The sequence below is a fragment of the Bactrocera tryoni genome, chromosome 2 (assembly GCF_016617805.1).
Source record: "Bactrocera tryoni isolate S06 chromosome 2, CSIRO_BtryS06_freeze2, whole genome shotgun sequence".
In the NCBI taxonomy this organism is placed as follows: domain Eukaryota; kingdom Metazoa; phylum Arthropoda; class Insecta; order Diptera; family Tephritidae; genus Bactrocera; species Bactrocera tryoni.
The window spans coordinates 5,498,382-5,521,656 of NC_052500.1; the positions used below are offsets into that span (position 1 = coordinate 5,498,382).

A 23,275-nucleotide genomic window follows, 5' to 3' on the forward strand; every position below is an offset into this window, starting at 1 on the left:
GAAATTAAGGCCTTTTCCTGCTTTTCGAGCATCTTGAATGTTTTCCCTGAGCTCGTCAAAGGTCATAGATTTGTTAGCTTTTGAAATAGCTTCACGAAATGAAGTTACTTTTTTATAGTAGGAGGAAACATCGAAAGCCGGAGTGCGAAACTTTAACCTAACCTAACTTACTCCCAACTCAAAACTCTCGCACGGAACCACCGGCAAGGTTTTACTTCGTGGGAGGAACAGGACATTTAAGTCATCTTTATTGTACGGACTGACGGACAGCTAATCTATTGAAAAAGTCTCAGTTTTGTCATTATGAATTCTGCCGCTTCGCTAGCAGCTTTCAGTCGACTGACAATTGAGTGCTTTTAAATTATCGATCATAAAACTACCACCGTGTGAGGTTTTTAATTTTTGCCTTGTATTTGAAATTCCTGGGCAATAAAATAACACATGTTCAGAGTCTTCTATATATGTATTCTGTATACGTCGGACAGTTCGGACTAATGTCATTATGGAATCTGAAAAAGTAGCTTCTAAAGTACCCACGTCCACTAACTACATATTTGGGTCAGATAAAAATCCAGGTCCCCATATTATCTGAAATGATTCGGTTATAGAAAGATGTTTGAGTGAGTGAGTGAGTGAGTTTGAAAATCTATCGTTATTCTACTTCTGCTACAAGCGAGATATTTCAAGTATACATTTAAATATTTAGCCAAGTTCGAGGGCCAAGAAACTGGAGAAAGGTAGGTTTAACTGCTTTCCATAACCGCTTAATCTATCGGTTATCTACTGTTTGAGTGAATAAAATAAAAGCCATTTTCTATTTTTTTTTTTAAGAAAACACAAAGAAATGCATTTATTGTCATAAACTTACTTTTCTATAGATTCGAACATTACAGTACTTAAAAATATTTCGCATACTTAAAGAGAAAATTTTTTGTACGAAAAAATATGTATTTTACAACTATTATTTAATAAATATGTATGCATGGGTATGTATATAAATATTTATGAATGTATATTTCGACTCAATCAATGTATATTCTACAGAATTTCTAGAAAAAAATTTGGTTTCGAATATATGGCCGACTTGTAGCTAAGTACAACTCACTACAAACTATAGTTACACTTCTTTCGGGTTTACATAAGACCTGGCAAGTTAAATGGCCAACATAAATATGGGAGTATATTTGTAAACACATGTATAAAATTCTAGCTCTACACAGTTTTCTTAACGCTATTAGTCACTCAAGTACTCAATTATCGAATAATTTATATTACATAACTATGAAACTCTCAAAAGGCACTGGACCACCCATGGACTGCACATACTACCCTTAATTCTAAAGTCAGTTCCCTCACATATATCGTAACTTAAACCCAGTACTGGTTTCTGCGCAAGAGCGGATTACTAGCCGGCGCTGAGGGCGGTGTTGCTGTTGGCGCGCTACTTTGCGGTACCGTTGAATAGCCACCAAAATCATTGGCCATATCGCACGATGAACTCCACGTATCATTCTCCATGTGATAGGGATTGTAACGCTGCGGCAACATCATTTGCTGAGCATCATCGGTTTCATCACCTTCGTCGGGATCATAGTCGGGATAGTCATGTTTGTAAGACTCAACTGGTATAATCTTGCAATGTGGTATGTTACTGAAACCGGGTAGTGGCGTGGAAGCGCCGGTAGCGGGCACTGAGTCAGCCTCCGAGTTGGCGTAGTGATGATGATGATGGTGGTGGTGATGATGTTGCGGACTAACTGAAGTCAAATCGGGCGGACAAGGCAAAGCTGGTGGTTGATCCTTCGAAATGTCGGCTTTGTCGCGACGCAGGTAACGTATCTTGAGTAGCAACATCACCACCAAGATACAGACTATGAGTACAATGAGCACTATCAACAGCGCCACGTAATTGAAACTGAACTCGCTACTGGCCATGGTGACTTTATTGCCACTGGTGTCCTGCGGCGCACGATACTCAATATGGACTACGCTCTGTGCCGGTTGCACGGTCTTAATGTGTAACTGATACTCAAAGTAATCCATATCCTCCACTGTAAGCTCCACCGCTTCGTTCGGCACGAAGTAGACAACGCCACTGCGCAGTTCCTTATACGAAAACGTATTGGTGGAGCGTTCGTTTTGCGACTCGGGTGCTAGGCCAGTGCTACGTATAATCTTCCGTAGCTGGCCGGTGATAGGCATGCGTGTGATGACAAATTTCGGATTGAATTTGTTCAACTTCAGCGAGAGTGGATTATCGGCGACGAGCACGGACTGCAAGCGCACCTTGCCCAATTCGTTCACCATAGAAATATTCGTGATTTTGATAACCGGCTCGACGGCAACCAACACATCCACCGTGGCGGTGTATATGGTGCCCGGCACATAAGCGCTCACTTGGAAGGTGTCATTGGAGCGATTCAGATCCGTTTGCATGTAATTGATTTGTGCCGTCTCCAGTTGTTGTTGGTTGAAGCGCAGTGTGGGCTGGTGCTTATAAACGATTATGCCATATAGTGGTGAATTAGTTATGTTGTACGACAGGCGTGCCTGTTGCACATTCGTGCGCAAAGAGATGTGTTCCAGCTTCATAACGGTAGTGGTGGCGCCTTGCGGTACCAGCACCGGATATTGGTAGTCTGCTGGCAGTAAGCTGATGGGCGCAATTTTGATGGTGAACACCTCATAAGCCGGATTGAATTGTCCATCAGAGACGGTAAAGCAGAAAGTCGTGGACTGCGGTGTACCGAAGTGAACAAAAACAATGCGTCCATTATTGATATCGGCTTGTGTGAACTGATTCGAATATGCCAGCAAATCTTCAGCGTGTCCGTCGCCACTGATCTTCTTGAGTACACCAAGTGTGGGTCCACTCATCACATCGTAGACGATCTCATCGGGTGGTGTATCCTTGTCTTCGGTAAGTAACATGTTGCGCGTAATCGTTTGGTTTTCACCTTCCACTACGGTCATCTGTGGAAAATGTGTAACGAGTGTGAAGGGCTGATCGTTTATCGGCTTTATGGAAACCGGCACGGTGAGGTTGCAGAGAAAAATGTTGCTTTACGTGGAGTGATAAATTTAAAATGGATTGTGGAATTATTTTCAAGACATAGAATTTGTTTTTCAGATATACACTTACCCTTGCGCTAGGTATTGCGACAGATACACCGACATTAAAATCGTATCATCCAGCGTGTCGGAGTGATCGTGTATATAATAAACTTTCTTAGTCAAAAAGTCGCTTGGCTGAAAAGTCTGCATCGCTTTGAACTCATGCCCAAGTCCAATACTACCATGCATAGGTTTTTGAGTTGCCTCAATATATAACTCGGGATTATTTATGCCAGCACGTGTTTTCAAATACTCCAAAATCTTAGAGAAGTCCAATTTAATTGGCACTGAGCCGCCTTCATCCACTTGCAGTTTCGAGACGGGCAAAAAGCGCAGTAGACCACCCGAAGAAACGGATATTTCCACATTGAACTTTTGATCCAGCAAGCGATCGCTGCGATCGACCACCACATCAAAGTAAAACGAATCGTTTATACGAAACTCCATTATGACCGAAGTGTGCTCGTAGAAAATGCGTCCATTATCGATGTCGTTCTGTGTGAAGCCGGTAACTTCCTTCGAGAAACCATTATCTGAATATTCATTCACTATACGTCCCAGACTCGGCGGTACTGTTATGTTATAATAAATATCACGTCCTTCATCCGAGCAACGGAAATATAAATGATCGCGTAAAATTTGCTTTTTGGTGAGCGGAAAGACATGCAAATTCGTGTTGCGCTCTTCGAGTATCTCTACAGGCCTTATGGCGATATTCAACAATTGATCGGTGGTGTTAAAGAGCCCATCCGTGACCATAAATGACATTTCGTTGCGACGCGATGTTGAATCGTGTATGAAGCAAATCTCTTCGTTGTTAATTTGTGCTTGAGTGAAAGTATCAATTTTTTGTTGCAAATCGCCACGTTTGGCCAAATAACCACCATAAATGTAATTGACGATAAAGGTTATATTATCAGCTGGTGTATCGTAGTCTTGCGCCACTATAAGGAGATACTTTTAGAGATACATATCTAAAAAATCTTAAAAAACTTACTAAGATCTGTGTACTTGATGATGTATTTGCCACCACTCCACACTTGCAGTCCGGTATTTGTAACCACCATCGGCTGTTCATCATTGACCGGCACCACGGAGAACTCCAACTCGAATGGCACGCTCTCTTTATTCCTTGCTGTAGCTAATAATGTCATAACATCTGTCGCATTCTCATTGCCATTATGGAAATACTGTATGCTGCCCTGATCCAGTTGTTTTTGAGTAAAACGTTTCACCTTGGAATTGGCTGCCATAATGTAGCCCGAAGTCGGCGCTATAGTTATTATGTATTCCAGTATTTTGCCACGATAATACTCGGAGAAAGGCTGGATGTCCGAAGAGCTCAGCTGGACCGTTTTTCCTTTGAGAAGGAGAGAAAAGTTATGTTTTTATTTGTCGACAAGACACTTTTTATTGATTTTGAAAAATGCAAATCCTCTCAAAGAGCTTGTTCATAATTTTGGGAGATCTAAAGTTTTCAGCTTGGCAAATCTAAAAATATTTGTATAGAACCCTTGTCGCAGAGTGTGGCGACAATTCAGAAACTGATTTTTAAAATTTTCAGTGAGAACATTAGCTCAAAGTCTTCGTTAAGGCCGCACTCGAAATATTAAGAAGAAAATTTTGTTGTATACATTTACGGACCTGAGCCATAAAAAGACCGGTCTTACCAAAGCAAAATAAAATCTACACTTTGTCGGACTTTGGTAAATGAGTGTCGTGAGTATCCTCGTTTAGACCGTTGGAGAAAAACTAAACTATTGAAGCGATCACCTCTTCATCTCCTCTCAAAACTCTTACCTTCAACAACGGATACCACATTCGTATGCATATAAAGCTTCTCTGGTATGATGACTATTTTCAACATCAAGTTGCGCAGCCAAGTAATACCATTTGTCACATCAAACATAAAATAGTCCATGGACTGATTAACGCCGGCTTGTATGTAGAACATTTTCTCTGTATTTATTGCGGACTGATCGAAGACCTTGCAGTTGTATTCATCATCGAAAGACATGGATTGCATTTCCAAATAGCCATGCATTGGTGAAGAAGTAACCAAGAATGTAATGTCACCCGGAGAGATATTGGGATGAACGACCTAAGATAGGAAAATATATACTTAATAACCCAAATAAATTATGTTCAACTGTCTTCAAATACCTCCAGTACGTCGCGTGAGATCAGCACACTCGTAGATTCCTCCACATTAAGCGTTTGGTTCTTTTTCACCTGCAAGGGTTCCCAGTAGGCTGAAGGGTATATGCGCATGATCACCTCACCCTCAGCTGAGATGTTTTTTATGTGCACGCGATAACTGTTGAAGTGGGAGAAACAAATTCGGTAAAATGAATTGATTTTAAGAAATCACTACTCACCGCAATTTGTCCATGGACGCAATCTCCGTGTTCCAGTAGACCAAGCGATCACGCTCAATATCCAAGTGTGTAAAATTAGTGAGCGAGGTCAGATTCGCTGATTTATATTGGCCCGTCATAGTATCATTACCACCATTTCGTGATCTGCCCAAATACATGAGTATACCATAAGCTGGTGGCTTGATCACCTCATAATAGATCTCATCCAACTTCATGTCCAAATTAGTCTCCAATATAAAATCTTTATTGCGTAAAATAACAAATTTTCCCTCTTGCACGATCGAAGCATTCGTCGGCAGCATTGATACGAATGGATCAGAGGCATGCACCTCCAACAAACCATTCACCTCATGCTGACGATCTGTCACTATAAATGATGCCGTGCCAACATCGGGTCCTTTATGCTGAAAAGCTATGCGCCTATTTGTGATGTCATCCTGACTGAAGGTGTCTATGAAATTGCCCATCTTGTAGAAGGCTCCATTCGTGCTCGAAACATGTATGTACAAAATATCCGAACGGTTTGTATTCACATCGGCGTCCAAGTACTGCAACACGTCGGGACTGAGGGTACGGTAGCCACCACGCACCACGTGAAAAACACGTTCCGCCGTGCGATAGGGTGCATTATCGTTGATCAATTTGATGCGTACATCAATGTCGGCTACAAATTGCAAATCTGTGCCATCGGTGGAGAGTATGAGCAGATCGAAAACGTCTTCAGTGGATTCAGTGTCATCATGACAGTAGTAGACATCATTCAAAAATAACTGCTCCAATGTAAACTCAGTTATCGTTATAACTTTCGCGGATGGCTCATCATAGCGGCAAAGTGTGCCGTGCTTAGGCGTTTCAGTCACGGTGAATTGTAGACTCTCATAGAGATTAAAACGTATCTCAAAGTGGTTCTTAGTAATTAGAGCGCGTTCACCTTCTTGCACCAGCAGTATCTCACGTTTCTGATAAGTCAATTTGTCTGTGTTCGACTCGAGTGGTGCATAGCGTATTGTCAGACGACCGATTACGTCGTCACACTCAGCAACGGAGACCACAAATTCCAAGTAATCTATGAAATTGGAATAGCTGGTGAGATGTGTTTTGTAGCGTATACGATTCTTATCAATATCTTGTTGGGTGAAGGAGTCCATTTCCTAGAAACAATATGAAAAGCAATTACCCACATATCGCTTAGAATCGAAAACTCTTTGTATCCACCTACCTTTGCATATTTTCGCGACCCTTCGACAAAGATTCCACCATATTTCGTTGGTTTTACTATTTTGTAGATTATATTCCGTGGAAATGTGTCAATCGGCACCGTCTCATAGGTCAATACGTCGCTGGTCAATATGAACTCACGTGTGCCGTTAACCATGACGCTTGAAGGTTTCGCGGAATTTATGCGGAGACGTGTAAAGGTGATGCGGAAGTCAAATGTTTGTGTGGTCACAAAACCGTAAGATGCAACAAACTGTAAGTAAGATAAAATTAGGTGAAAATCAGCCGGGGGAGTTTTGCCTACTAAAAAGTGTCTGCTTAGTCGATCCTCTCTCCATGAAAGAGACTCTGACTGCAATGTTTCGTGAGATGCTAAGTTGTAAGGGAAAATTTCTTGCAAAGACTTTTAGACAAACCATTAACGGTCTTCTGAAAAGTCTGACCCATCTTTCGCAGTGCTGGTCATGTTTTCCTTACTTCATCCAACATAAATATGGTATGTCTTAAATAATTCGACATTTGGAGTTATGGACTCGAAAGCTTGATGAAGTTCAGACAACTTTGGCGGAAATGTGTCGAGCACATTTTACCCTGTTTTGGGTAAATATTTATACCAACTCACCTTAAACTCATCTTGCCACGGAAACTCGGTGGCATGCACATATCTTATGTGTCCAAGCAACATTTGACTATCGCTGAACCAATCGACATTCACCCAAGACGAATCGACCTGCCGCAACCGCTGTATAGCGCCATATTGTGGTGGCTTCACTATATCGTAACGTATGTCGATGTTCTCATCCGCAGTATTGGTGCCAACCGAGAGATTGGCCGAACTTATGGGCAATGCGGACTTGTGTATCATGATCAAGCCAGTATTGTTGACCAAACGTAGCTCCAATGGATGTACCGAAACCGGCAAATAAACAGTATCACTCGTTTCAATGCCATCGGAGACATGTAAGAGCACCTGATAGCTGAAGGCCTCGGTGGTGGTTGAGTTGTAGAGAAAACTCACCTTCGCCGCATTGACATCGGCTTGTGAGAAACTCATCGTTGCTATGCCATTAACGACGAAACGGCCGTATACTTCGGCGGGGTTCGTTGAAGGCATTATAGTATAAATTAAAGCCGTTGCCACGCTATCGGGATCATCAATGTTGAAAAGATCCACATCCAAAACACGTTCAATACCTTCGATCACGCGCAAAATTTTGTTGATGGGTATTTGTAGTTGTGGTGGATCGTTAATGGGCGTAACGTTGGCGTGCAGAAGGAAGCGATGTTTCCCTAAAATATTCTCTGGTATCTTATGTATATCGCCGTACACCTGCATGTCCAGCGTAGCATGATCGTTGAAGTTCTCTATGCCGTTGTGCACATATTTCACCTTGTCCGTGGAGAGATCGACCAAATTGAAGGTGCGACTCTGCACAAAATTATTTTTTTCAACCGAGAACTGTAAAAGTTGGCCATATTTTGGCTGTTGAACCACGTGGAATGCAATCGAGGTGTCTGTTAGGCTGGGATACTTGCGCTTATCAATGAGCACATCAATGAAATGTGGCGACAAAAAGACGGTACCGCCTTCGAGCAATTGCATGGGAGACACGTAGAGCAGCTCCAGCTCGGGACTCGTTTCGGTAAAGATCTGTGAAGTGAAGAAAGTAAATATTTGTACGAAAATTTTATTTTTGCTCCGATTTACCTTAAAAGGACCTTGATAGTCAGCCTTGATGCAATAAGACTGGTCGCAGTAGCAGATGAACTCATCGACACCATACTGATTACAAATGCCGCTCTTCAAACATGGTCTGTGCTCCACGCACGGGTACTTCCAAACGCAATTTACGGCTAAATGATGTGACACCTTCATTTGCGGAAAACCTAAGTCCACCTTATTTACTTGAAGACCACGCATGCAACCCTTGAAGCTGAGGTCATTCACAAGCAGACCTTTATTCAGCAAACGCCTACGCATATCCTCTTGTACGCCACCAAAGAATATACTCTTCTCCAAATTGATGGTGGCTTTAGTATCATTCGCATGCAGGCCGCTATAAACGACCTCATCGAGTATCAGCTCCGCCATGGCGGCATTGTAGCGCAATAAAATACGATGCCACTTGCCGTCGGAGACACTTTGATTGGGCGAAAGCTGTACGAGACTGCCAGCCTTATTGAATGTCAACTTAACGGCCTCTTCTTCGATTTCCAGCAGCACAAAGTCATAGCCGCCATTAAAGAAGAGCACACCGGCCGGCTCCATGGTGCGAAATTGCATTGCAAGACTGGGAAAGAGAGAATGTGTAATTGTATAAAAAACATATAAATAAAGTTCGCAAGTTTCACTTACGACTCGCCGGCAGCGTTCGACTCTTTCGACATCAAAGCAAACGAGTCTTCATTGAGAAAACTAATACCATCCTTTATGGTGCCATCAAATTCGTTGCTGCACGTCCAGGTCACGCCGATGCTGGTCGTGTGGCCCGTGCGCTCTTTGGCGCGTTTAATGATATTGATGTTGTTGTAAAATACCTGCAATAAGCAATGCACATGTAGCAGCTAGAAGTTAAATTATGCCACAGTTAAGAAACGCTTACATCCGATATGCAGCCTCGAAAGCCAACCACATCAGTCAAATACTCAGCGGGAAAATCGCCCACCCCGCCGAGGAATGTGCCGAAGTGCACATTCAGCGCGGACATCTCGGCGGGCAGCGTTTTGCGCATGATATTGCCATCCACCTGCAGCGTTATGTTATTCTCATAGCGTTGCACCGCCACATCGTGCCACTCCAAGTCGTTTAGACGCTGCTTCTTTGGCGAGCGCAGCTGCAGGAGTGACAGCAGTATTTTAGCGAAATTGTGATATATTTAGGTAATTTCGCATATGCCAACTTACCTGTATGACTTCGCGGTCAATTTTGTAGGTAAAGCTAATTGTGGCGCCCTCCAGCCGCATGAGGCAGTAATCGGTGCGTCCCGCGGCCAGAAATAGAAAGGCATTCTCCTGTTGTGTACGAAACTTCACCCGTATATTTGTGGACATTTTGGCCTCCTGTAGCGGCATCGTGATGTAGCCATCGCCGAAGAGCGAAACTGAAATGGTTAAGTGGTTAGAGTTACCATTAGTGAGTTGATATGGCATTGGATCTAGCGTATATTAAAGAACAATATATTATTTTATCTATATGTACTACTTGTATATGTAGATATATGATTAAAAAGTCGTACCACCAAAGCCCACCTAGTGTATGTTGTTGTAGTGAGTTTTGAATTTTTATAGTAATCAGTGATAAGGTTAATCGTATGTGCTTCAGTTGGATCTACGTTCGCAATTTGATTCTCGTTTCCCTAATTGTAGGGATTTCAAATGTTCATTACCCTATGCGTATCCGCGAGACTTTTCATTTTTTATTGTATAATCATCTCAACTTTCCGTTATCAAGGTTAAATACTTTAGATTTAACAGCATCTGATATCCAACTGAAGTGAACTGGCCTAGGCCTGGAATCAACCAGTGTTGACACGGAAAAATTTTTAATCTATGGATGATAAAACTCACTCAAATCTTAACACTTATGCCTTCACTGTCGGGTCTTTGCAAAATCACGGCTAAAAAACTCATCGCGTATCTCACCGCTTGCGACATCCAGATAATTTAGCGAGAATTGAAATGAAACGGTGATTAGTGATGAGTTCGTTGCGCTTTTTCTTGACATGGGATCCAAGTACAGAAGTTTTTTCTGGCTTCCCGTTTTGGGGATTCTAAGGCAAGATAGAATACCTAAGCCAAACTAGAAACAGCAGCAACTCGAATATGTCGTTGGCTCAGCGAATCAAAATAAAGGGCTAATCTTTGCAAGGGAAAAGTTGCATCTCAGGTACATTAACGTTCTAGAAGCCATTTCGATGAGATACATTGAATAATATCACATTCAAATTACGCAGCGAGAAATATATTAACTAACGAGTAGAACCCTAGTAGATTTTCAGAAAGCAAATGAAGGTTGGAACCACAAATTTTATCATGGCGAATTGTGCTTTTCTATCGAAATATTATATAATTTTATTTGTATGAATATATTTTAAATTAAACCTCTATTAAAAATCCTTGGATTCTTATACCGCTAAAAACGTGTTCGCCTTTATTCGAAAATAAAAATTTCACTGTATTGACTAGTTTATTATTTGAATAATAGTATAAAATATATACCACAGCAAGGCGGCGCCTAGTTTATATATACATACATATGTATGTACTAGTGGATCCGGCCAAGCGTTACAATATCTATCCAGTGAAAATATCTATCCTATCTTCTAAGTTGGTTCGAACTGGACACAGCGTGCTAAATTTTACTAAAATCGGTTCAGTAGTTTAGGAGTACATCGCGGACAAACAACGTGATACGCAATTTTTATATATAAGGATATACCATCTAATAATATAGTTCTCTATATATACATATTCAAATTATATACAATCTCTTGTACCTCGCTACGTCAGTGTTTTGCAGCAAACAACAATAAATCACACTTAATCCCCGGCTTTCAAGTAACACGCCGAAATTTCGCAACTTTTCTCCATTGCGTGCTACTTTACCGAAACACTCTTGTCTGCACTGACATTTGCCGGCATAAAACCAGTATAACATTTGCTCTGAAGTGACTGCATCAACATAAGTGGCATAAGGCAGCTGCATGCAACACTTTAAAATACCACATTAAAGCAAAAATAAATAAACAATTCTTGTTTGAGAGAGTCGCTTGTTAAGCGTACAACAATAGAAACTTCACAAAATTAAGTAGATGCATTTGTTTAGCTTGTTAATGAGAGCAATAAGTAGCACGCAAGTCGAAATCGCTTCCTCGCTACTTGAAAGTGAATTTTATAACCGAAACTTGCTGTTTATGTAATTTGACCTAACCTAATCTAACAAATAAATGGATGTACTTACGTTTGCCATCGAAAGTAAAATGCTTTAGAACATATTTCTTCCGAATTTTATTCAAATAACTGGCTATTTAGCCGAGATATTCGACAAGAAGTCAACTAGAGTTACGATAATCATTATTAGTAGTATGTAGCTCTTAAAGTTGAGGCCTCTGACGCGGAATTTGGTTGGTAAATTTTAATGGTTTCGACTCGTTGTTGGATCGTATATCTTTTCATGATAAAATGATAAACCTCACTGAAGAAAAATATCAAAAGTGCGGGAAAAAATATGGTGTCCTTCGTTGTCCCTATCGGCATATTTTTGTAGTGCCCTGTTGAAAATCCCTATATGGGGTAACTGGTGTAACTCATACCTTTACTAAGTTCTGTTAAGTATTTACTGACATACACGAAAGTTCCACAGTCATACTATGATATGTGAGCTCTAGGGAAAGTATTGAACCATTTTCAGTAACAAACTGAATTATTGTGCGTAAAAGATGTCGACTTCATTTTACTAATATATCTTACAGATTGACCCACATTTGCAGTATAAGGTCAGCCCAACGGATTGAGGTTCTCAAATTCGGTATTTGGGGGCTTAAAAGGCGTATTATATAAATTTTAAATGAGAGTTGCCACGTGTTGAAGTTATGGACCAACCAACAACCGGAATCGAACTTGATTTGCCAACCTGATCATTGAAAATACACAAATCTATATCTATCTCTATATTTTTAGATGCTACAAACTAACATAGATGGTAAAAACTCTGTGCAACATGTTAAGAGCACAAAAAAAAATGTGAAATCTACCACATTCATTCTCACGCAAGTTTGAAATATGACTTGCTGCCGAGCAATTCGCAACATATTTATCTAAATGTTTTGGTTTACATACCGATTCTCCTACGCCACAAACTATGCCTCACAACCATATGCAGGACACATGTCTAGCGAAATGATTGCTAAGCCTATGCCACACACCGCATGCCACATACCACAAATGTGCATGTTACTTTTCACACATACACACACTCGCAATGACATACCGACATGCATTTTTTGTCTCGTCTGGCACACGAAGTGACGATAAGAACTGACAATTCCAACATTGTGCACTTCAAACGACGACTTCGGTGTTGGCGTTAGCATTATGGTTGACAAAAGTGCCCGCGCCACCAGTCGCCGAGGCGGTCTCTGTGACGGCGACAATAACAAATGAAGTGCTGGACGCGCCGCAATTGATAGTGGAGAAATATTTTCGTGAAATGCGTGCGCCACTCTCAATGTTGAAGTGGCAAAATAATAAATTCAATTTGCATAAGTGGCTTGGGACAGACAACAGGCGGCCAGTAGCAGTTGCATGCATATACATGTATTCGTATGTATTGTACTATATCGATAACTTATATGCATGTATGAATGTATATGTGTAGAAAGCTGCGCTTAGCCTTACTGTGGAGTGTATTTATTTGCAAGCAATTGTCATTGCGTGGTTGACTGGCTCCCAGCCTGCCGGCTGTCCAAGCTTGAGCGGCAAGCGTAAAGACTACAATGTAAAAACTCAACAAGCCGTTGCATTTACTGTTCCACATGTTAGTTTGCAACTTCAACAAATCGTAGTTTTTGCACCAGACGTTGACTGCTGCCGTTTGCGTCCCATTTCTGCTCTGCTGATAGATGTTGTGGGTGCAGTGAGCAGGCATATACTGACAGTTGACAGATATTTTGAAGTTGAAAAGCATTTGTTTGTTTAATTTAAAGTGTTACTCATATTTAATTGAATGGTTAAGCCTAGCAGTAGGCTGCTTAGACTTGACTTGAAGTGTAGAGAAAGCCGTCTAACTGATCTAGCTAACGATAAGCGCAGCATCCACCAATGTGAGTTATAAGAAACACGTTGTATAAATGGAGTTAGTAAGTTAACTTCGAACTAACTCCTTATTGCGAACTCAATTTAAGATCTGATTAACTCTTTAAAATTAGATAAGGTCGGTTGAAGTGAATTTGACTTCGGAATGCTTCTGCATTTATCATAGTCTCTGAAAATGGCTCTCAGTTATTTTTTTCCCCCAAACTTCTGGAAAAGGCCATCCTGAAAGCAATTTTACGACAATGAAGGGATAATAAGTGAGACCTATTTTGACGTAAATAGTATGCAACATACATATGTTACTAAAAAAATTACTAAAATCTCGCATAGAACAGGCATACCTCTACAAAGGTACGTATATACCGATACGCCATTTTGTTGGATAATAACTAGCAAGTACTGGGACAATAGATTTTCACAAAACGACAGAAACAGGCTGTAATCACTTCACACCAGATTCGGACCATAAAGTGAATGCATAAGAAATTCTCAGCCAAGCTCCTGGAGCTTCTGGGTGGTCATGATGGAACACAAATCCCCTACTAAATACCAAAGCTAGATGCTTTTAGGTGGTTGATGGAATCCTCAGACGATTCGATCGCTGAAAACACTAGTCCGAATTAAGAGAGAGAGCAGTAGCCATAGTAGATGATTTCCTGACAATCCCTTCAAACAATGTTTCTTAACCGACAATCCAGGTATGTTGCCTACTAGTTCGTCGTTTTTCGATCGCGACTCTGAGGCCCTCGCCACATTTATCCACCAGCAACAGGCAGACGGCTCAGAAATGAATCGATTTTGCGACTCAGCAGACAGAAATTCGGTCGAAGAGGCTTTTTTTGTGTGTTAACTTGTGTGGCAAAGAGTTTTAGATACCACAACCGACAGGCGTTCTAAGCTATCCAACTGAGAATCCTGCTAGGATCGACCCTTAACATAACCTAACTTGTGTCGTGCTGATGCATCGAAGTCAGTTTTGTATCGGTTTTTTTTTTTAAAGTTCCAAATGGCTTTTTGTGCAAAGTTTAGCTTCAGAAAAATCGAAACAGTACTCATATAAGGATCGGACTTGACAATTTTGATTACTTTATCGTTATTTTCTACAATTGGCCTTCCGAACCAATGTGCATGGGATGCGTTTTCGGCTTTGTAGACAAAAGCTGTAACAGTATTTTACTTTAAATGGTGTCCATCTTTTCCGCGTACTCAAACAATACTCGAAGTAGTAGTCATAATATTTTCTGAGAACTTTTTTTAGTATGAAATCTTATCTTTCTCATGCCATACTGGTGATACGATCGCTATTATTCCATCCCAGATACAATTTGCTAAAGCCGTCTATTGGAAAACTAATGTGTTTCTTTTTACTAGACCTTATACGAAGCATATAAGCAGTTAACACCCTCAAAAAATCCTAGGAAGCAGCTGAGTGAAATGATTCAGGTGAACAGCAATAAAAAATAATTTCAAGAAAATTTTGTATGTCACTGTAACGCTGCTATTCTATTTTTAAGCGCCCTAAGTATATATATATATATGTATTTGTCTGTATGTATGTATGTGTATGAGTTGATTTTCCTAGTAAATGAAAATTTAAAGCTTCGCCAAGAAGACGTTTTTCATAATCACCGACCGCGCCATGCATTAGCCTTTGTGAACTTGTCTCGCTACCCTATATCCAAGCAAATACTAACATACATACATTTCTATATGTAATATATATTAAGGAGCGTAAATGCATACCGATATGCAAGACATTAAATATATTTATGACTGCTGCACTTACTGAATATTTTCCTTTACTTCTGAGAATACTTTGACGTTTGAGCAACACACCACAAAAGAAATATCAATACAGTTGCATGTACATATGTATATATATAGATGTATTTATGGTTGTCTTGTGTGCCACACACTGTACCTGCTCACTGCCACTAATTAATGTTCTTAGCTGTGAATTATTATATTATTTTTATTCTTTTTTCCGCCTCTCCATCTGCTCATACATTATGGTGAGGCCTTCAAAGCTTGGTCTTTCACGCGCCGCACACCGTACGACATGTCAGCTTTGTTGTCAATAAGCAGCCGGAGTTCATACAATGTTTTGTCGCTAATTAAGCACCAAAAATGGTAGATATGTTGCTTTTATATAAACTTTTTTATTTATTGTACCGACTAAATGCCTTGAGTCATGGCTAATAAATTGGAGCGACTGTGACAGTTCTTTTGCTCTTTTTTATGGAAAAGCCTCACGTTTTCTCTACAAGCCGTGGCCAGCTAAATTTAGAAAAAGCATCGAAAAAGTTTGCATTTTATTGGAAAATTGTGCGCGTAGTTGAGATATTCGAAATAAACACATGGAGACAGCAGACGCATTCTGACACAAATACATACGCAACTTTTTTATTTTATTTACAAACATTTGTGTATTCAAATTTACATATATTTACCTGCCTGCATTTGCATGGTGCAACTTTAACGACTTGCACATAAAATTTAATGAGGCAGTCACGCCATTGACACCACACCAAATCAAGCTTCTCAATTATGGTGAACAAAACTTTTCGGCGTTTTGAGCTTAGCACGCTTACCGGTGACAGCTGTGGGAATCTCTATTTATCTGCCAGCTATTTATGGATGTTATGCGACACTGCAAGACAACCAACTTTAAGCTGCCTGCAATATACTAGATGTCTTCTGTTCGTTTTTTGTTTGTGTATTTAGTTAATACTAAAAAAGTGAAAACTCTGCTCGTTAATTTTGTACACAATAAGTGTTTAACTTTCTAAAATTATCACATATCAAAGTTGTAAGTAGTTAATTTGTAAAGATAAAGATCGTTTAACAACAAAATTTTATACCGAATGCATAATTTAACAAATCACTGAGTACATGAAGAGTTTTAGGTTTAGAGCGAGGAAAAATGTTGATGAAATGCAAATTAAAGCATCAAGTTGCGATGAAGTTCGTTGCATGAATAGTGCAAAAGATCGTGTATGATATGAATATTATAGCTTTTTCATTGGTTGATATGTTCGCTAAGCTAAGACAACTACCTCTGGGGTAAAATGAAGAATTTTATTTTTATTTTTATTTTTTTTCAAAGGTATAAGTAAATATTGTTATAAAAAGTTATGTATTGTTAATAAATGGTACGTAAGCTATTCTTGTAGTCCAATTTGTGGTGCATGCCTGAGGAGATTATTCTAGTTTAGAACCCACAAAGATTATTTTACTTTGTATATAAAGGCAAAGAATTTGCTCGTTCTAAGATTCATGAAACACATATTTGGCTGTATTGATTATTGACATTTAAATAACAAAAACGCGATTCCTGGACAATCTTCGGCCACAGCCTTTCAAAATATATCGAAGAACGACGGTGGTTCTAAAACACTTGTTTTGTGAAGTACAATAAGAAATGGTATCTTTATCTAAAAAAGGCAAGAGAGTAAAAAGATTTAAATAAATTTTTCGTAAAGCGGTGGACTTTTAAAAATCCTTGGATTTAGTTAGAGTACTTACACATTTTATTTATAAATATATTATATATAGTTTATATTATTGATAAATTTATTAGAAAACAACAGTCGAAATATCCGGCGGATACGTGCGATAGTTTCTGAGTACCATCGCCTCGTCGTCATATTCGAAACAGCACTATCAAGGAAAACTTCTCTAAGGTTCCTTAATGTACCGAAGATCGTCCGCCTTTGCTTAGTTTCAAGGAAATCTCCTTTAAAGTTCGTTAAAGTGCCAAAGATCAGTCACCTTTTCTTCGACGCTATTTGGCCAGGCAGCATTTTTTCACTATTGTACTAAATTAATATTGTTTTTAGGATCCTAAACTATACTTTAAATCAACAAACAAATTAATCGTTTTTTTAAGTCATAAACTGGCCTATCTCCTTAAGTCTAGAGCAAAAAACAAGTAAATATTATTAAAATAACAGTCTTAGGCTTATTTTTGCGTCCCCACCCAAAAAAATTCGCCGACATGGCGGCCAAGAATGAACCGAGCGGATTTTTGATATCCTGTTCTGATGCGAACCGTATTCCAGTGAGACCATTCTGTATCGACCAAAACATATAGTAGTTAAAAAAGGCAAGGTCTGGGCTATATGGCGGGTAATTAAGAACTTACCAGCCATTGTTTTCCAGTTAATTTTAACCGATGTTACAAACAAGAGACCGAGAGTTATTATGATGATAAAATTGTTACCCTGTGTCTAGTCGCAAATTTCTTTTAGGTCGTCCATTTTTCATTACCAGGCGCAAACCAATGCCAAAATTACTTATTTTTATAGCGGTGAAGCAGCACTTTGTGTATTGATAGTTACAGGACTCGAATCTACACATGTCCCGAGAAGTGTTGGTGTGCAATACCAATAATATACGGAGGTGGTGTAACATAGTCTCAATTAGTTCATATGACGAATATTGACAGACTTCTACCACAAAAAACGGTATCTCTACAATAACCCAAAAAGGGTTGTAACGCTTAGCAAGATTTGAATAAAAATCTATCACACAACAAAATATGCGTCGAACAACTCGCGTAGCAGCGTCATAATCTGAGTTGATGTCCAACGAACTTTAGTTGTTAGTCCAATAAAAAACATAAATTTAGTTGAAAGGTCTACTGAAAACTTTTATTTATGAATATTATGACAAAAATTATGTAGGTGACAGCTTTTTTATAAAATGTTTGCTCAACTTAAAAGCAAAATATTCATTAAGTAATATTTATTATCTCTTAGAATCATATTAGAAAATAAATAAATTAGAGCACAATAAACAGCGGCGCGTCGAATTTCCTCGACCGCTTGGTCATCAGCAGAAATTGGCACGCTGCGCTGATTTAACAAAAAACATAAACACAAACACTCACACACAGATAAAACTCCGCTGCTTGTACACTCATGCCACACAAAAAAATATAAGCACAACAAACGAAGACACACGACAACAAGGCAGCTGCCAAAAATTAAAAATATTACAAGAATAGAACGCCGCAGCGACCATTAAAAGGAAATCAGGCAAAACGTGCAAATTCGCACAGCCGGGCGAAACGGCACTCGAAAGTTGGCCGAAACGCGCCAAATTGCCAAGTTGTTGCCGATTTCAGCAGTGTTGTTTTCTTTTTTCTGGCTTTTGTAGGCAACACCGATGACTCATCGCCAATAGAACAGCGCACAGTTGCGGTGAGTGACGTCACGACGAGCAACAACAATGTACAAGGCATAAAAAACCGCATGAAATGCACAGGAAAAGAGGAGAAAAGAGTAGCGTACAACAAGAAAGCAGCAACAACACCAAAAGTGCAGTAAAAAGCCGCTCGTTCGCCGCTTTATTTAAAGAAAATTTCGCATGCAAATGCGCGTGGTTGCTTGTCGCTTGCTGCCAGTTGCTTGTTGTTATTGCCATTTTGATTTTTATTGCTGTCTTCATGGCTTTGTTGCAGCTGTGGAAAGTGGCGTGCACCCCAAGTCAAATGGCAGGCGTGAAAAATGCGCGAGCGCACGACGCGTTGTCACAGCACTTAAGTCGCTAGCGGATTGGCTGTCTGTCTATCTGTTAGTACGTGTGTATGTGCATTGTATGTGAATCTGTTGCAACGTCTGTCTATCCGTCTAACTGTGGCAACGCTACGCTTGTTGTCTGCTGCATATTTGCTTTCATCGCAACTAGGCTCGTTATTGGCGTGGCTAATCTTGATGTTGGCAATCAGTGGCGCAGTCTGATTTTATTTATTTCATGGACTTGCATATAGATATACATATATCCATATACATATATACAAGTAAATCTGGTTATTTTCACCTCAATTTTATTTTTGAAATCGTTATCTGCCATGTTTTTCAAAATTTATGACGCTTTCCTCGAAGCAGATATTTAGCTTCGGAAACCGGGAGACGGCAATAGCAGTCAAATCTAGTAAATAAGGGTATCAAGCAATGACTTTTATTTATGGTATGTTGTTTTTATAAGTCAGGTATTTAAGGATGATATATTCTAAGCCCGGTATCGACTCATACACAAACCTGCAACCAAAATATTTTGAATTGTGTCATGAGAGGTTTGATAACATGTGGTCGAATTTTTGAACTAACATGACAACTTTCAAATTCTATTGGTTGTTTATTGTACTTAACAGGTCATCCTACGACCTTATGATTAAATCCATTATAAGAAATATTCATTTGTATTGGATACAACAAATGTCTCAATATTAAACACCAATCAACTGACGACATTTACCACGAAGTTTATAACACCCAAAGGGAAATGTCAGAGACTATACAGTATACATATACATAAGTGATCATCATGATGAGCTGAATGCCTTTAACCATGCCGGTCTGTCTGTAAATATGCAATCTGAAATTTTAAAAACGTTCTTTTCTTCCCAAGAGGTTATTCATTTGTATGAACCGCCGGTTTCAGACCACTGTAGGATAGAACTGCCATGCAATCTGATTGATCTAAATGAAGTCTTTGTATGGAAAACTCTCTTATTTGAGAAGATATCTTCATGCAATTTGGGAAAAATTAGTATGCCAGGCAACACTACAATCACTGAAGAAATTGTTCTGATCGGACCACTATAGCATACAGTTGCCATACAAACAGATCGATTAAAATGGAGATTAGGATATTTGTATACCCTCTGAAACTATAAGAAATGCACCTGTGAAGGGTATTTTTTTGTTTTTGTTTACGAATTTTTCCAATTAAAAAATCTGCATCAACTTTAACCTGCCTTCTAACTTCTAACGAAAGTCTAAAACTATTCAATGAACGATTTAATACCCACCCTAATATATATGTATAAATAAACTATATATATATTATTTAATGTTTTTACCCCCTCAGCGGTTTCTTTTTCAGCTTTTGAAGAACCTACTTATAATCGCATCCACTTTCAACTCAACAGCGTACCACCAACAAATACAATTGCTTGGATGCGGTTTAATTTATTTATTCGCATTAAGTCTGGTCGAAGTGCACAAAGAAATGCTCACAGCGCTGTTTACATGGAAATGGAAGCGACGAAGTACAACAAGTCACGAAATTGCACTACTGCTGCACTTTTTGTAATGCAGCGACGTTGAGAAGACTCCATATTTTATGCAATTTAAAATGAGAGAACAGGAAGCTTTGACTCTACGTGAAACGTCGTTTGTATCTGATCCCTAGGTGTCGCTAGTAGTTTGAATGATATTTTGAGATAAATATAAGCGGAAAGGACTTCAAAAATATTATGAGTTGAACGATATCCGGCAGGTTAGTGAGAAGTCTAGACAGAAAAGTAAATGAGGCTTTATTTCTTAGCTCGACTTACTACTATATTAGTGGGATAAAAGGGTATGTAAATAGGAATAAACTGTGAGACAGACCCTACCCTTTTTCACTATTTTTTTTCGTAACCATAACGACATTTACCTAACGAAGTTTTATTGTTCTATTCTACTTATTATTCTTTGATTTGCAATCAAAGGCAATCGGAAAGAAAGTTTAAGAAACTCCATCCATTATTGTGCATTTAATTATATGAAAGTAGTTTCAAATCAATCTATTCTTTGGCCATTCCGAGAGATCATAATTATAGTTTTTATTAACTTCAAAATCGTATGGTTCCATGAGTTAAACATCACATTCACAACAGTTGTTGGGAACACCTGTTTTATAGTATGACGATTGGATTGTGAGACCAAAGCACTAACATAAAACCCGCTTTGAATATTTTTAAATTAAGCGAAATGCTCGAAAAAGTCATCGAAAATTGGACTCAACGGAAGGACCATCTGAGACGTAGCTGCGGCCAACATTTGAAAAAGATAATCTACAAAAAATAAATGCCAAAAATGTTCTTTCGAATGATAATAATAATTCCCCATTAAATTTGAAATTTCTGCATTTTATCTTTAAAAAAGCAGGGAACTTCGAAATGGATCACACTATAGAAGTAGTTCGCTCAAGTAAATTTTCAAGTAGTTCTATCGGTAGAGCAGTTTTGCCTAAACATATGCAAAATTGCATGCCTGAGACGTGATATTACTATCTTTAATGCTGCGAAGTATTATTTTAGACTTCTTAGAACAGTTTTCTCATTGTGAATGGCTCATATGACCAACTCATTTCAAAGGTGAAGCAAGGACTGCCAGTTTTTTCGATTCCCTACAATCCAGCATGAACTGCAGGCGCCTACTGTTAGTCTCTTAATCTGTAGCGGCGTTTCACAATTAAAGAGGGCACATATTTTAGTCAGCTGAAAATAAAAAAGAAAGTCTTCAGATACAATATAAGTGAATATGTGGCTTCCTGACAAAAAGGAAAAGAGATTTTAATACATAACATTTGTTTCATTTCGAGTTCGTGCCGTAGCTTCTGGAAGACCATAGCAGAAAGCAATTTCTTAATCAAAAAAAATTTACCCTCTACCCTCAAGCAATTACCATCGAAATTGTATACCTTAAAAACACGGTCTTCCAGTATTTCTACAACAAAATTATTACATACAAAGCACTCAAATTTCTAATTTTATGATTTCACCCATTAGAAAGAAATTATTTGGGGTTACAATGATGTATCGAGACTATAAATAAAATGCAACTGTTGAATAGTAAAGATAAGCCTAAGTAAATACATGAGTATATGCGTTAGTAACTAAGTATATACGAGTGTGTCATACGCACCTTTCATAGCGTCAACGCTGTGGCAAAGCAGTTGTGCCACAACCAACGTGCAACACAGGACATTCCAACGCAGCTGCAACATTTTCCCCAAATTACTCACTTGGCGTCGAAGTTAGGTTAATTGTGATGAGAATTTATTGGTGTGTGTGTTTAAGGAACACGTGCGTTTGAAAATTTTAGAAAATGAAGTAATTAGAAAAATTGTTTGTAGTTGTTTTAGAATGCGAACAATTAGTCCTTCCACAACGTAATTTTGATTATTTCACTGCACGAACCCCAAACACCGACCGAGTGGAGGAGAGTGGGGAGGCGCGTATAAATGATTGTTCCAATTGCTCTTCGATCATTATCACTGCACTTATTGCTGCTGCCACTCTTTCACAGTAGAGTTTAATTTCAGTTTTTTGTTTCTGTTGTTGGTTTTTACATTCGGTATTTTCGGGGTGTGGGTGATGATGTCGATAATTCCACTGGAGTCATTGCTTGTCGTAATTGTTCGTGCAATGCTAGCTTGTTGCTCACGATTATTTGTCGTCGAATTGCTCAAAATTGATTGTTGTTATTGTAAACGATTGCGACTGACGTTGATGGCACACATCTGTTGCATGTCAGCGGCATTCGACATGTGTGCGCGCCCTCCGCCGGCAGACGCTGCGTATTCGGGAGCGTTATTACTGCGGCGTTCTTTGTTGTTGTCTTTTGTCATATATTTCTACATATGTATAAGTATATGGCTTATGTAGATGACCATATAATATATTTAGCTTGTGTAGAACATGTGGAAATGCATAGTTATGTCCGCTCGCTCGCGCACTCAACGCAGAGAAATCATTTTTGGCAGATACTTTTTATGTTTTACACGAGTTTTGACTTCGGTCAGCTCTCACTTGCTTTCGTCTATATATTTGGCATTTATCAAAAGTTTTGAAAATTGCTTTTTTCCTACATTTTACTCACCGCCGCTGACATTTTGCGTATACAAAAGATACTTGTATTTCCGTCTTCTTTACAGTTTGTTTATGGCGCATTTATTTACAAGTTATTATTCACGAA

At 39.1% G+C, this 23,275-nt stretch overlaps 1 protein-coding gene across 1 annotated transcript; it reads right to left on the minus strand.

Moving 5' to 3' along the window:
* Positions 1-987: 987 nt before the first annotated feature.
* LOC120769221 (chondroitin sulfate proteoglycan 4) lies at positions 988-22,810 on the minus strand. Its single transcript, XM_040096117.1, has 13 exons — positions 22,223-22,810; positions 9,615-9,811; positions 9,314-9,544; positions 9,067-9,248; positions 8,419-9,001; positions 7,333-8,361; positions 6,712-6,963; positions 5,493-6,643; positions 5,278-5,431; positions 4,915-5,215; positions 4,112-4,474; positions 3,143-4,058; positions 988-3,061 (listed from the first exon to the last, which is right to left on the minus strand). Exons 1-13 carry the CDS (start codon positions 22,302-22,304, stop codon positions 1,369-1,371), a joined length of 7,134 nt encoding a protein of 2,377 aa, XP_039952051.1. The 5' UTR covers positions 22,305-22,810; the 3' UTR covers positions 988-1,368.
* Positions 22,811-23,275: the final 465 nt, after the last annotated feature.

Coding starts and splice junctions, on each gene's coding strand:
- LOC120769221 (XM_040096117.1), bottom strand. CDS start 22,304: ATGTTGCAGCTGCGTTGGAATGTCCTGTGTTGCACGTTGGTTGTGGCA. Junction 6,644..6,711: donor GGTCGCGAAAATATGCAAAG/GTAGGTGGATAC, acceptor TATTGTTTCTAG/GAAATGGACTCCTTCACCCA. Junction 4,059..4,111: donor CATCAAGTACACAGATCTTA/GTAAGTTTTTTA, acceptor ATCTCCTTATAG/TGGCGCAAGACTACGATACA.